This window comes from Haliaeetus albicilla, chromosome 18, assembly GCF_947461875.1.
Source record: "Haliaeetus albicilla chromosome 18, bHalAlb1.1, whole genome shotgun sequence".
Taxonomy (NCBI): Eukaryota; Metazoa; Chordata; class Aves; order Accipitriformes; family Accipitridae; genus Haliaeetus; species Haliaeetus albicilla.
In genome coordinates this window covers 22,986,989-23,002,841 of record NC_091500.1, presented here as the reverse complement: position 1 = coordinate 23,002,841, position 15,853 = coordinate 22,986,989, and the positions used below count along the sequence as shown (strand labels likewise).

The 15,853-nt window shown below is 40.4% G+C and overlaps 1 protein-coding gene across 7 annotated transcripts in view; it reads right to left on the bottom strand.

The window, feature by feature from the left end:
• The window catches only part of ARHGEF10 (Rho guanine nucleotide exchange factor 10), a 120,740-nt gene that overhangs the window by 76,271 nt on the left and 28,616 nt on the right, over positions 1 to 15,853 (bottom strand). For 4 of the 7 annotated variants that reach the window (XM_069805928.1, XM_069805931.1, XM_069805932.1 and 1 more), the window contains 8 exons: positions 12,974 to 13,144; positions 11,349 to 11,639; positions 10,078 to 10,141; positions 8,805 to 8,884; positions 7,625 to 7,681; positions 4,820 to 4,983; positions 1,473 to 1,589; positions 107 to 221 (listed from right to left, as the gene is read on the bottom strand). In XM_069805928.1, the coding sequence (XP_069662029.1) occupies positions 107 to 221; positions 1,473 to 1,589; positions 4,820 to 4,983; positions 7,625 to 7,681; positions 8,805 to 8,884; positions 10,078 to 10,141; positions 11,349 to 11,639; positions 12,974 to 13,144 (1,059 nt within the window). The remainder of the gene's footprint in view (positions 1 to 106; positions 222 to 1,472; positions 1,590 to 4,819; positions 4,984 to 7,624; positions 7,682 to 8,804; positions 8,885 to 10,077; positions 10,142 to 11,348; positions 11,640 to 12,973; positions 13,145 to 15,853) is intronic. The other 3 variants (XM_069805930.1, XM_069805933.1, XM_069805934.1) reach the window with 3 other exon arrangements.

Here is a 15,853-nt window from a genome sequence, read left to right as displayed (position 1 = left end):
ATTTCATGCATCCAGTACTCAGCTCCCAGTACAAAAACCTGCTAGGCCATTCACTTCCTTTCTCAGCAATTACTAGAGTTACAAACACAGTATAAGTGGCACATACCTTGAGAAATAAAAGATTTTGTTCTAATGAAAGAACGACCCTTTTTCACAGCTGCTTTTGTCTTTTCAAGCCCATCTTTGGTACCTTCTCTAGCAGCTCTCATAAGCTTTTGCATCTGTAAGATAAAAAAAACCACAGTCCGCGTGTTCAGTGAGTAACAGGAACATGTTTGAGCATACCATGCAGAACACTTTTGATGAAAATACCTTTAAAAAGAACACTGTCAAGTAGTTTAGGCTATAAATATATCCCAAAGTCAAAGGAATATATAGTAAGTACAGAGATCCATCAAAGTTCAGATCTGAGCACCTGTACTTTTTCTTAAAAAAAAAAAATAAAAAAAATCAAACCCTGAGAAAGGGACTTACTTCATGGCAATATTGTATGCAAGCCTAAAATAGCAGAAATGCTTAAGAACCCTTCTGCATCAAACGTCTGAACTCAAAATAGTCTCAAATGCTTTTCACATAATATAATAAACACTATGAAGAGCTCATTAACGGCCAGGGTTCTTGTCCATCTTCCAATGTCCCACTAACTCTGCCAAAGTATTTTTGACCTAAAGATAATCCCCTAGGCTCAGTTCTGTATTAACTATATTCTTAAATAAACACTGTTTTGCAGAATATGTTACAACTAATAATTTCATTAATTGAAGAAATAAGTTGATTTAATTAAGAATCGCATAATTTTATAGTACACATACCACGGCAAAAAGAAATTTCATTAAAAAAAGGTAAAAATGGAGTGTTGTTTTGCTAGGAAACGCTTATTTAAAAAACCGCTTTGTACTTTTGCTTTCCCAAAATGCCACCACGGCAAAAAAATCCCCACTACTGTCAGAGCTGCGCTGACATCATCAGCGACACCAGAACACAAACAAAGCTGTCTTGCTGTAATCAGGCAATTTCTTGGTTTGAGACGAAGCTTTTAGCAAAACCCCAGCCTTTTCATACTGGGTCCATTCAGAATGGAGAGCAGGGAGATTCTGACTCCCGCAGTTTGATCCCGCGTCGCTGGAGCGCCAGGGCCAGGCCAGCCCTGCGGAGCTCACCCGGGTCTCAGAGAGGCGCCGGGGCTGCACGCCTGGCTCGCGCGCTGGGATGAGGGCACCAGTCAGCAGGGAAGGACAATGCCCTATCTCACCTTCTGAAACTGTCACCATTGAAAATAAGCGTGAGAAAAGGTCCTCCACAAAGTACTTTTAAGACAAACTGCATAGTAACAATCCAGCACATTTAGAATTCATTTCGTACAAATTATTGTCCGCTTTTTCAAGTAATTATTGAAAGAAAAAGACAACATTGTCTGGGTTGGAAAAGCAATAATTTAAACATAGCTAGTTACAAAAAATCAACTACACTACCTTCAGCTCATGTTTTTGCTTTAGTTGCTGAATCTCTACCGCTCCCACAGTGTTTGCCATCAAATCTTTCATCTTTTTTTCATAATGCTCCTTTAAACGCGTTAGGTCATGAGAAAGCTACAGTGTATAAAAAGACACAATCTTTTCAAAAAGCCTGCAGTGCAAACTTCATGCTAAAGTACTCGCATATATCATGCATGTTGCCCCGTCTGCCTACCGATACACAGACAACTGAGGGAAAATTATCATTTAGGGAAGCTCCAACCTGACGAATGGCCCATCACTCCTGTGCATCGCTGAACTTTCTGAAACTCAGCCAGGCGCCTTTCTGCTACGCTGGCAACTGTGTTAAGAGAGGGGCAAAGTCACTTAGGCTAAGCTAACTGTGTATTAACTATATTGTGCACATCTCTTATAAACCGTATGGAAACAACACATCAGCTTTAACCACCAGCATCATTCGTTGGAGCACAAATCCTAACGAGTATATTTCTGACTATCCTTCAATGCAGTGAATCAGAACAATTCTCAAAGGCTGAAGAACCTGCGGAGGTTGCTGGCACCTGAGAAGATGGAGATCGACAGTGCCAATGAGTCAGGTAAGGAGACACTAACAGGGGAGGATGCACAGAGTCTTGTAATTTCCACATGCATCTATCAGCCTCATCATACGACCATGGGTATAACCATCTCGTACATGAATTTATCCATTTCCAAGGTAAGGAGAAGATTGCAGACAAATGCTCTGCAATACTAATTAACATTTGTGAAACATTTTTAGAATGCCAGATAAAAGAGGTTAAAATGTAACCAGAAAAAAAAAAAAGAAAATATTTGATGCACCCTATAATAGAAGTCCAATGGAAAACCCTCAGCTTGATGTCAACAGAGTTATTCGGCAGGAGATGAAAGCATCAGGAAAGAGAAGGCCTACTGAGTTGAAAACAGAGGGACAGGTCTAGCATTTAGCTCCACAAGGCCGGGTCAGGATGCGATTACCTCCAGCATGATGATTCTGGCATTACAGCAGTATAATTAAGAACAGCATCTGGTGCACAGACTAGGAATATCTAATAGCACAAAAACCTTCCCGTCTTAAATAAATAAATAAAATAATAATCAAGAGTCATAATGAAAACGTAACTTTGGGGGAAGTCATACTAGCATTTAAAATTAAAAATCCCACCTCCAACCTTCCCATACTTTGCAATGTACACTAAAGATAATAAGCAAGGCAAGTCCCTCACAGGCTCTGAAAGGCTACAGAAGGAGATGTGCTGGGAAAATACTGTTACATCCATCACAAGACCTGAAGAGAAGTGAGAGTTAGTGTAAGGAATGGATACAGAAAAAAAGGTATAAATTGGAGTGATTTCTGCCTGTGTTGAAGTGCTGGTGCAGGGAGGGTTGGGGTTTTTTTGTTTTGGTTGGTCGGTTGGGATTTTGGGGTTTTTCGTTTGTTTGTTTTAATTTCAGGAATCCTAAAGTTTCTGTCTTTCTTCATGCTCTGCCAAACCCCTTCTCTAGTTTCCTGACTTCTCTACCTCCCAGTAACCCATCCAGGTACAGCAGCCTCTCTGACTTCTCCATCCACCAACTAATGTGTCCCTAGACTCCTAATCCCCATCCTCACACAGCAATTCTCAAAACCTTTTGTCACAGCCCTGGGAAAGCCAGCTGCAGGGCAGTACCCCCAAGCATGCCTTTCTCCTCCCACCACTCTTGCTCACTCTGTGCCTGATCCTGGCACCACCACTCTCAACCCACTGCCAACAGTTTCCTGTGACAGATCGAAGTATAATTGTTAAGTGTTTAAAAAACAGCTTTAAACCTTGCTTTGTGCACATGTGTAAATAGACAACTATGACTATGGCCAAAGCTGAAGCTACAGACAACAAAAAAACATTAAAAAAAAAAAACAAACCAGCAGCCATATTAAGATCTACACACTGACATGCAAAGGCATTTCCTAGTGTCTTCCAAAGGTACTTAAACAAACAAACAAAAAACCCAAAAACCAAACCCCATTTTCTTCAGTCTAGTTAAAAAACTCCCCAGAACAAAACAGCTGCAATAGCTTAAACTTGTTCTAGTCAGGACAAAGCCACAACAAAACCAGAGGATGAGCATTCAGCTTACAAAGTGCTGATTTGGGTGGGCTCAAGTCTTGCAGTTAATTGCTTACTCCCTGATTTCCAAAGGACGGGCAGCAAGGATGGAGGTGAGGGGAGAGCTGATAATGTGTTCTGGGAGAAAGCACAGACAGTGAGGCTTTTATTCTCAAGATAAGAAACTTGCAAAATGAAAATAAGGGTCTCATGGAGGAACACCCTGGCCGCTACCTCTACATCCTCCAGCCGCGGGGTGCTGGAGCAGCTAATGGTACACGCAGTAGTGAAGTGGCTCTTGGGGTCTATCCCTAGCCAGCACACACTGAGGGGCCCTGAGGATTCTGCAGCGACTTCAGGCACTGCACCCAGCCCTGCCCATCCCCACCGTGCCCCGCATCCCCGTCCTCCAAGCGCTCAGAGCAGGGAATCGGCAGCGGGAAGCTGCCCGCGTCCCAGGCAAGCCTCCCCTCTCACAGACAGGGCACAAGGGCAGAAGGAGAGGAGCCGAAGCAGCGAGAGCACGGCAGCCCAGGGCTCCTCTCGACGTGCAGACAGACACAGCGAGGGCAGGCACCCACGCCGTCGGTGCATTCCTGCCTCCTGCGGCACGGATGCAGCCAAAGATGCTAGACCAGAGACGTGACACAGCTGGATCGTTTTCATCACCCCATCACTCTCGTCTCTCCTTAATAAATGGCACAGACTTCTTTGATGACGAAAATCTCTTATTTTGTTTTTTTTTTTTTTTAAGCTCAGTCACCTTCAAACAACCAAAGTGGTACAGATCTAAGACAGAAAGGTAGGGAACACTGGTGAACAGTTTTGCGCCTTTTGAGCACCTGAAGGATCCCAAAACTTCAAGTCTTGTCAGGCTTACCCCCATTTGCTCTTCACATTATTTTCCACACTCATTTACCACTTACACTAATCCGGCGGCTGCAAAAGAAGAAAAGGTGAAGAACTGTCCACAAGCAAAAATAATCTTTTTAAATTTTGCTTTTATCCAATTTGAGTTTTTTCTTTTTTTAAGGAGCTTCTGTTTAATATTTTCATCTTTTCTTTTCCCTGTTACATTTTGTTGCCAACTGTGTCACTCCCACACTGATTCAGGTCTCCTTTAAAAAGATGCTGTTGGCATTTGAAACTGGATTGAGGAGAAGGGAAATACAGGTGAGAAAGGCAAGTGTTGAAAATCAGGATAACCTCAATAACTGAGCAGCACTGCAGGATACATACATGTCTCTTGTGGTTGCCTCGCAAAAAGGAGCTGGGAATTCCATTTTTACACTCAGAATCACTCTGTTCTTCATAGCTTTCAAACTCACTTGAACTCCACCCATATTCCAACGAGCTGTTTCCACCATCATCACCATTTTCAACATCATCATAAATCATCTCCTCTGCAAGAATTAAACCAAAATAAAAAAACCTACACCGAAATTTCTGTTTGTTTAAACACCCAAAAAAATTGTTCAGGATGTACTATAAAGAACTATACAGACTTTTGTATGCACATTTTAAAATGTGAATTAAATCCAATATTCAAACAGCCAAAGTGGGTTGTCTTTGTTGAAACAGAGTACTAAAAGATAACAGTGTTACAGGTACCCACCATGATCCTTTTAACAACATGCCCTACTCAAACTACACAGTTATGTCCAAATCCCACAACATGTTTTAGAAGAAATTCAAAGGAAGTTCAAACTGTAGCTATGAACACACGTCTGCACTGAGAAGAAGCGTGCTTCCGTTTGCAAGCTTGCCATTTTGCCCTAGGAACACTTTCATCATCAGCTCAAATGACAAATGCTAAAACATTGCAAGAATCAAGTGAAAATGTCACTACTTCAAGCAGAACAGATCAAACCAAAGTAGCAATAAACATATTACACTATGGTATTTTATGACTTGTCATTCTTGCAACTCCACCAGGAGTCTCCCATATCTGCAGGTTACCTTGCCCATAATCTAGTCTAAGAGCTTGAAGTATTAACCTTTTCAAGATACAGAAAGCTATATTGCAAAGGCTGACCAAAGTATCACCTGTTAAAGACACAGGTCTTTTCGTTGGCACAAATGTCAAGTACGACAAACTGACTTAAAACAAAATGGAAAATGTTTAGTGCTGATTACTTATCAGGAAACAGGCACGCACTCTACATGCAGCATCATTTGTCATTAGAAGTAGAGAAGTGTGGACACTTCTGTCAGGGATCTCTATTGTCAGAAGTTATAACGCAGCATTTAAAACTGTGTCATATTAAATTCAGTAAACCAAAGCTGTGCTTTCATTTTAAGATTGAAGTTTTATTTAAATCGAGAAAAACTATGTACTCGAAAGAAAAGCTGACATTTTACACACCGGTTTAAGCCCTGGATTCCGTGATTTAAAAACTACATTTTGACCAATAATACTATTTTAATATTAAAATTAAATTCTTTACAATTAACACAGAGGAAGCTCCTCTAATTTAGAAGAATCAAATTTTAAGAATTTTTTTTTTTTTAAAACCTCCATGCATATCAAGACTGTCCTTAAAATATACTTACTGAAGAAGACATTTTAGTGGTAATCTAGCTCAATGAATAATTTAAGAGAATCATCATAGTCATTCAAAATAAGTCAAGACTTATGCAAGTCAAACTTTTGCAGTGCCAAATATTAAGGCAGGATTTACCCAGTGATTTGGCGGACATATCTTGCTAATGTAGACTGAGGTCTGACTGTGACTTTTTTAGAATAGTTGTGTCTCCCTGACAAAATATACAAATAATAAACATTAAGATCGTGAATGTACAAAGATGAAATTTCCCTCACTACCTATTTTCTCAGAATCTTTCCATGTCTTTGGGGACAAAGACAAAGCCAAACTTTTAGTTAATGTCTCCTAGGTTAAGCTGAAAATTCTGACCAAGATGCTCAGCAGAGTTTGCTCCGCATCCCATATCCGTCCCCAGCTCAGCCTCCTGGCCTTGGTGTTTGTGTTTCCTGACTGAGCAGTGACAGCCCAAAGATGTCCCTGCCCAGAGCAGCACAGTCCACTGAGGGACCTTCCAGTAATAAAAGCATTCAGGTCATGAATGTAACATAATACTTTCAAATAACAAATGAAACACATTTCAATAATAATTTGTGAAACACCTTGCCTGAACACTACTAACAACAAGAAATGAAAATGTTACAGCTTTAAAGGTAAATGTGGTATTTACACAAGAAAGCTTAAGTGCTTTCTTGAATCATTAACGGCTTCAGTATCAAACACCTAAACCCTCTGAGAGCCATGACGAGTAGATGCTGAGTTCCTAATAAGCCGATCCTCTCAAACACAAAATCAGTTAGTAGCAACCAATCTTTAAGCACAGTCTTCACTATAACCAAAAACTGCAAAACAAATCTGAGTGAGAACTCACTGAAATAAGCTTCTTGAGCCCTAGCTCTACCACTCCTAGTAAAGGTAAAATCTTGGCTCCAGCAACTACTTTTAAGATCTGTTCTGCCCCTTCCATCAGGAGCTGGACCACTCCAAAGCTGAAATAAAACTTTTCTGTAGAGTCACAGTCAGGATGGTAAACTGCTGCTCTGAATCTCCTATTCCATCTGTCAAGTATCTTTATGTTGAAGGGGTACTTTCAAGAAAAGAGCAAGTCTCTGCATAACCATGACAATGAAGATTTATCATACATTATTTAACTACTTAAACCACTCTTTTCCTACCTACCTTGCCCTGTTTAGGTCACCATAGCTACAACACCCAACACTGTAAATCTCTAATATACAGAATATTCAGACATTTGGGACAGTTTCTATAGAATAAAGCAGAATTCAGCTTTTGAGAAGAGCAGTGCAGGAGACCTGCTGAGATAAAGTCTTTCAAAAGTTAGTTTAATTCTGAACTTTGTAAGACCTACCAGTTATTGACACAGTGTTAACCCCATTTACATATATTTTAGGTACTTAGTGAACGTATCTATTCACTATACATGCACATAATTCTATATTACACTGCTTTCAATGTGGGCTGTATTACAAAGACCTCAAACCTGGTTCAGAGTCTGAATTTTCTCTTGGAACATCATCATAAATTACTTCATCTGGGTCTAAAAGCAAAACAGAAAAAAAAATGAGAACCCTCTAATATTTAAACAAGACCAACAAACAGTGTTTAAGAGACGCTTGGACAATGCCCTTAGCATGGTTTAGCTTTTGGTCAGCCCTGAAGTGGTCAGGCAGTTGGACTAGATGATCATTGTAGGTCCCTTCCAACTGAAATATTCTATTCTAAAGAATTTTTGTTATATTGGCACATATAAATACAATGGAGATATGACTCATTCTCCACTAGCATTTTGCTAGTACATCTAATCATCATTCAAATAATGCAATAATGCACAAAACCAGTATAAGGTATTTGTGAAATTTCACAGTTTTATCTGCATTGTTTATGATGACCTTTGGTAGCCTGAAAACAGAAATCCACTTCAATAGCCAACATTTCTCTCTCCTTTTTACAGCACTAGGGTATGCTCTGTGCTTGTCAAGCGCTGCTCATTGCCTTATTAAATGGCTGTAGAGCAGCTGTAATAGACATTTTAAAAAAAGAATGAAAACTAAATAATGTAATGATCATTGTAGTACATTAAGAGGCAGAACAAGGATGCAAATTCTTCAGTCCCTCCAAGTGACATGTAAGATGAACCTCCAGCCCAGTGGGAACATCTGAGAACAGGCAGGATAACCTGTCCTCAAATGACATGGTCTGTTCTGGTTTAAAATGCAGCTGCCAGCCAAGGCACACACCAAGAAAAAGTGGTAATTCCTTCCCTTCCAACTTCTCCAAGAACTTTTTTGCCAATTACTGCATGAGAAGAACAATTTCATATACAGCCACAGAGCAGACTCTGAACTGCAGCAAATTTCCACCGCACACGTGCTGATGGAGCCAAATTATTTCCTTAAGGCATTAACAAATTATTCCACAGACTCCAAAAAGCACATAGAAAAGTGAATGTTAACTTTATTCTAAAATACACAATTTTATTACACTGCTGAATGTTTTAACTGGTATAACTTGGTTCTGGAACATATCTGAAAAAATACAATAAAAATGAATATGGACATTCCTGTAAAATACATACGTGCATACAGATACACACACATACTGTTGAACACAACTTAAAACTGACCTTCTATAGTTGTACTTCAGTGCTCACTGATACTTACTTTCCATCCATGCTGTATTTGCAGGATCTGCAACCCACTTGGCCAGAGCATCATCCTCTCTCTTGGCCTGGTTATCTTCACTTGAAAAAAAGGCCACAAAATAAAAGCATTAAAAGCTACACCATATGTTTTTAAACAATTGTGAAGACAAGACAATAAACAACTTGGTGCCTTCCAGTTCCCACTCTGAGGCTGCTGATTAGTCAAAAACGCTGCCTCAGTATGTAATTAGGAGATTAGTAATCTATTCTATTTAACAGTGTGACAATTTTAGTCAAGAAATTGAAAACATTTCCCTTCCAATCTCAAGAAATATTTTGCTTTTGAGGAGTTCTACCAGAACACAGAAAACTCTCTCTTAGAAAGCAGTGAAGTGAGAGCTGCTCTTTCACTGTAAATAAGACTGAAGATGTTCCGGGCTATATCAGGAGTCATCAGCCTTGACGAGGCTGTTATCCTCCTCTGGTTGGTACTGCTGAGGCTGAACCGGCAGCAGCACATCCAGTTTTGGCTTCCCGGCACTGCCTTTCTACAGAGTTGTGGAGAAATTGAAGCTACCTATAGAGAGATGTGGAGAAACTGAAGTCGGGGACTAAAGCACATGGCCTATAAGGAAAGAGGTGGCAGACATGGAGCTTATTTAGTCTGGTGAAAAGGATGCTATGGGGTGATCCAACAGCAACTACAACTATCTGAAAGACAGATACAGAAGTGATGGAGTTGGTTTTGGTTTTTTTGTTTGGGTTTCTTTTGGGGTTTGGGGGGCTGGTTTTTTTCAGTGCCAGATGATACACAAGGGGAATGGTCAAAAAACTGCACACTGGAAGATTTGGTTTGGACATTAGGGGAGGAAAAAAATAAAATTCAAAGGGTAGTACAGCAGGGAAGACTGCTCAGGAAAGCTGCAGCATCTCCATCCCTGGAGGTTTTCAAAGTTCAGCCATCAAGGCCATGGCTGATCCAATGGCATGTTGGCAGTGGTCCTGCTGAAAGCAGCAGGCTAGACTACATGATCTCCAGCAGCCTGTTGCAGGTGACATTGTTATGACTATAAAAATTAAACCTAGTTCCTTCAAAACTGTCATGCATGGTTATACGCACAAGACCTCAACCAGTGCTGATTTTGGTACACAACCAGAGTTACTGAGTTAAGAAAATGAAAATAAACAAACATGGAAGCATCACACATGAAAAATAAAATATTTATCAAATGTAAGATTTCTTAGGAATTAAGGTTTTACAGATCATTAAAACATGCTAAACTGGCAATCACCTATTTTGAGGCTCCTCTGAGTTTACAGAATTATGACATTCTTCAGTTGCTGACTGCGTACCTGCTAATTAGAGGGGAAAAAAAAAAAAATCACCAAAATGCTTGGAATAAAATGTCAGTATGATTCAACTGGTACATTTCAGCATAAGAAACTGATTTTACTAGTTCATTGCTAATGAATAATCTACTTCTGTACAATATTTTTATTCTTAAACTCATCCCAAAAAATGTAGTTTCTTCACACTATCCATTTTTGCAAATGAAAGAATTCAGAGACACAGCAATCTGGTATAAAAGCTGTTAAGAGGAAATTACAATGTCTGATGCATTTAATTCTAATCTCTCAAACATATATTCCTCTACAGGTAATAACAACCACACAAACATTTGCCTTTACTTGCCAATATTCCTAATGGTGGTAGACAGCAAAGGCTGCAAAAAAAAAAAGTATCACAGTACATGGAATTACAGTAGAATTGCTGTATAGCTAAAGAACAGTATATTCAAAATACAAGAAAGAAAAAAAAGGCAGGACATGCAGAGCTTTCTGTTCCTCCTGCTCTCTTGACATTAAGCTGTCAGCTTTGCCAATTCTGGTTACAAAATAGGGGACTGTTCCTGTTTCTGTAATAATCCATAGTTATTTCCCTTTCAGGTTTCCTCTTCTGTCTTAAAATTGTACTAAAGGACAAACGGAATTCATCAAATCATCAAGGAAAAAATCCCACAGCAACTCTAAATCCACAAGGATTGGAAAATAAACAAACAAACAAACAGAAGTACATATAGAAAAGGTAAAAGGGACAGAAACTCTGCCAGGACCTAGGTAAAACATGATAAGGTATGAGAAGAAGCCGTTTGGCTTGAACACTGAACTATGGCTCTGGAAATTACTTCATGACATTAAAAGGGAATTAGCATTAATCATTATTAATGGCAAGATAAGACAGGAGTCCTCCCTTGTACTATATGTACATACTTGGTACTTAGGTACATACTTGACATACTTAGGCATCGCAATCCTAGTATGGCAAACAGAGTCTGATAGTAACTTTTTTTTTTTTTTTTTTTAAATAAACTGACATTTTTCTTCCGAGTCTGACAAGAAATTTTAGTTCATACCGCAGGATAGAGTTGTTTTTCTATTTTGACACAAAATCTCCCACACACGTCCAGGCTGAATGCTACACAAGCATTTACAAAACAGCACAGCTACCTGAAATTAAACAAGGATTCCCCTTCAAATAAAGTAAGGTGCGTAAATACAGTACCTTCTTCATCTACAGAAACACTGCGTATTATGACAGGACTGGAGTATGCTGGCAGTATCAAAGGTAAATTAGATGGCACAGCATAGCCACAGGGCACAGGAACAGAATATCCACCGGACAAGTTTGGACTTGGACATTCGTCTTGAGGACTTGGTTCTGGTGACGGGGATGGATCCTTGTCTTGGATTGGTGAAATATTTATGACCGAGTAGGGATTTACTTTGGCTGGAGTGCCTTCCGCAGCAGGTTCTGATGTTCGTAGCTTCTCACTGTTTTCTAAATGATCAGCCTCTTTAGTCAGAAAATTAAACAACAACAAAAAGTTTTATTTTTCATACTTCTTCAAGCTGCTTAATACTGCTTTTTGCTTGTATGCAAAACACTGATGTGATCCTTACTATACAAGTTGCTTACAATCTATGACTCATAAAATTCCCACACAGTAGTGCTATCCTCCCTGTTTCACAGATGAGGAATGCAACAGCAGCAAAACAAGCTTGGTTACAAGGATGCCTATGGAAAAAACAATAACTGGATTCTAAATCCTGAATAGGAGGATTTCTGACAAGTAGCCAGGGTCCTCTTTTGCTTATCATAAGCACATGGCTCAAACCAGCCTTAAACCTTGAAGGTTAAAATCTGGATTCTAGATTAATTTGGATCTTAAAAACACAAATACAAGAAACATTTTAGGAATAGCCATGAGGAGAGAGAAAGTTCACTGGAGGGACACTCCTCAAAGAACAGTCCTGAAAATGCTCTGTTAAGAAAAGTGGAAAGAAAACTTTCCAAGTTTTCCTCTTTGAAAAGAAATTATTCTCTGTTACACAAAGCTTGTAGTATCTCTTGAGACACGCTGATGAATAGCAGAACCAAAGGCCCCTCCAAAGCGAGCTGCAGAAATGCATCCCAAACAATCAAGTTTTTGAGCTCCAAGTACAACTTCAGAAAAGGGTAAGCAAGGAACAAACTTTCACAGAAAGATGGTGTTTAAGTTCCAGGCTGTCAAACTGCATTATCACTTGAAGAGTTATCTATCTTTAATTGCCATGAGCACAATGACTCCGCTTACAAAAGGAAACTGGTTCAAAGTCAGCAAAATCAGCTGTTGTCGATTTGAGCAGAATACAGCTATTTCCAGACTACACCTCAGCACTGGGAACATCTGCATGTGTTGTAACAAATGTTTTAATGTTTAATAAAATAAGACTTCTATTTATGAACAAAATGCATACATTCAGATGCCATTTATTTTTATGCACATCATCTTGAGATCAACAACCAGCAAGCTTAGCTGTGAAAGCAGCTTATCTCAAGCCATCCACTTGCCATTAGAGCTGCAAGGGCATAAAATTTTCCTGTAGCATGGCACTGTAACTGAAACCAATCCATTGGTTTGGATGTCACACTTGGATGGGAAACCTCACAGGAATTACACGGGATGGTCATTTGCCTTGTCAAATCTACCATGAGTGTAACTAGCAGGAATATTCAAAACACTTGTATGGTATTTCCATGGAAACCTCTTTTTACAAGTATTTTTACTGCATTGTCAAGAAAAGGGATCCTATAATCAGTCTTGACTATTTAGCCTAGTGGAGGCACAGCCCGACAGGCTGACTTACCTGTGACATTAGCCTCTTGGTGCTCTATGTTATTTCCAGGACCAGGAGGAGGTGGGAGAAGGGCTTGCCTGTCTGCTTCTGGTATCTCATCTCCACTGTCAAAGTCAAACTGTTCTCCCTCATCCTCCTCTTCATTGTTCATACCTGTGGCTTTTGGTTCATGCTCTAGAACTGTGCAGAAAGACACGCTTTTGGTTGTTTGCTCTTAATAATAATTTCACAGGACCAGCAAGTGTTCCACATTACAAATGAAGCTTACACAATGAATCCTTAGATTTTTAGGTTACTGGAATAGAACAAAAGCTCCTTGACACATTGATGACCTCGTGCAGTTTTCAATAAATCCTTTAGTGCAAACAATGAAATTACTTGGAAAGCAATTAAGAAGTGATAATGCAAACACCCTCACTTTTGTCATAATGAACCAAAACCAAAATATTTTTAGGAAAACACTTAAGTAGCCGATTCTTTAAACAAGATAAATTCACAGATTTATTTGTACAGGGACTTTGGGACTTTACAACTCCACGTAATTTTTCCTTTCTAACTCAAACTTCTAAGTCTATTCTTTCTTAACAGTGTCAAAATGCCAGTGACAGTAACTGTCTTCACACGCACTGTGAGAGACCAGCAGATTGGTCTTCCTACTCCAATCTGAGATGGTTTTAAACCAGTGACCTTATGCAACACGCTGTTAGCCCTAGTACCGCACACAAGGTGTGCTCTGGTGGAGGTGGGGGGGCTGACTTTTCAGTTCTTACCTTTGAAGAAGTAACGGCTGAAATAATTACACCCCAATACGGACAGGAAGTAGGAGCGTGAGGTTTTTTTCTGTCTTTGCTCGTGAAGACCCCGCAGCACAGATTTGGCACTGTACGCGGGGCTGGGGAGGGGGAGCAGGAAGAAGTGCCAGGCAGTTTCCCTCCGTGCTACTGATCTTACCCACAGGAGCCTGGAGAACCCACGAAGGTTTAAACCCCCTCACTGCCTTACCGACCGCTGTTTTTGCCATGCATTCACATGACAAGAAGCTGCCTACAGCATCCAAAGCTTCTGTCAGACGCTGCACAGAGGAACCATAGCCAGAGCAGCTGCAAGGGGGGATGCCCAAACCCGCCAGCCTCCTCCCTCCTTCCAGAAGCCATCACTGCAGCTCCCCCAAAGAAAAGGGCTTCGTCCCTCCCTCCCTAGACCTGCCTTAGCTGCTCTCCCACCTTCTGGAGGAGAAACTCTTACCAGAGGTCCCCTTGAGGCAGAAATGTCATCTGTAGAAATTTTTTTGGTCCAGCTGACCTTCCTCCCAAGCTCTTCCTCAAACCCATGACCGATACCTAACTTTTACACAGGTGTTCAGCAACGTATTTTAAATGTTACAAAAAACCTCGTAACTATAGCATAAAAATATATACTAAAATAGATAAATATGTAAATACACCAATATGTTATGAAACAATACGTGAAGTTGATAGGGTTCCCCTGTCCCCTCTTCAGGTAACAGTATGAGAAAGTCTTGCAAGGACAATTGGATCTCCTGAGTCATGATGATATTATCAGCTTTTCTACCATCCAGGATGCATTTTGTATGTTTATGATAAAACCCACACAAACCACAGCTCCAGACCGCTTTGATTGTCATAGTAATCAGCATTCCTGCCAAGGCTTCTGTTTCTTCAGGCAGGCTGAGCCAGCATATTTTATCACAGCCACAAATAACAAGATCTTTCATGCAGCCTCTCTGCAGGAGAAAAAAAGTGAACTAATTGCAAAAATAGTAAGGAACAAAAAAGGGGTTATCCTGCATTTATTGTCATGGCTTATGGCTGAGGCAGCAGGACATTTAATTTTGATGCTTTTTAAAAAGCCTTCTGTATGAAGTCAGCCTTTGGACTAAGGCTTTTAATTTTTGCTTTTGTCCATTAGCAATATTAATTTTTTTTTCCCTGAAAGATACAAAAAATCCTGTAGAGCTCTTCCAAGTGATTCAAGACAATCACAGCATTCTTCCCGATTCAGCATCCATCTGACTAGGCTGTACTACTTGCTGCTTAACAGTAATGGGGAAAAGAAGAAGAAGGGGGTGGTGGTGGTGTTTTATTTCTAGTTTTTTTGGTTTCTTTATGGTTTCAGTATGACTGCGTACTTCAAATTTGGAAAACACAAACCTGTGAAATACTACACAGAGTGGTTTTTGTGATTACCAGTGTGTGAAACGTTGGTTAGTCACGCAGGCTAGGCTGATAAGGAGACGGCAGTCACAAGCAGGGTGACAGCCACATACCCACAACTTCTCCCGTACACGCACTGCTACCTGCCACTCCTCTCGCTGTACTATATAAGCGAACCACAGCAGCAACCACTTCAAATACATAAAGTAGCTCTGTCTGCACTTGGTATGGTGGGAGGAGGGGGAAGATGAGGTTACTGGAATGAGTTGATCCTTTCTGCAGGATTAGGCCACTCGGGCAACTGGGGCGTTGCTGGAGCAAGGCTCAGCTGAGAGCCGTGCACCCTCACTGGAAGTGAATTCTAGACATTGGCAAAAGAAAAAGCATGTATGCTTATGAAACGCCTGAGCCACGCAGGGAAACGAGCCTGCTGCTCCCGCGACCTCTGAGTTTTTGTGGCTGCTAAATTAGGGAGCTTCTGGATCCAAATACTTCCTTGGGGCACATAAAGGTAAGTTAGGTATCAGATGCCTGATAACTCCCTACTCTAGCACTTTTGCGCTGATGCAATTCCCCACGCACTCAGGTCCGGCGCAGTGCCATTTGTCAGAGGCAGACAAGACCTGCCACTGGCAAAAAAAGGTAATTTGAGACACTAAAAGCAAAAGGAATGACTCAGGACCCAGGAGCAAAACCTGGTCAACCGATGCACTCT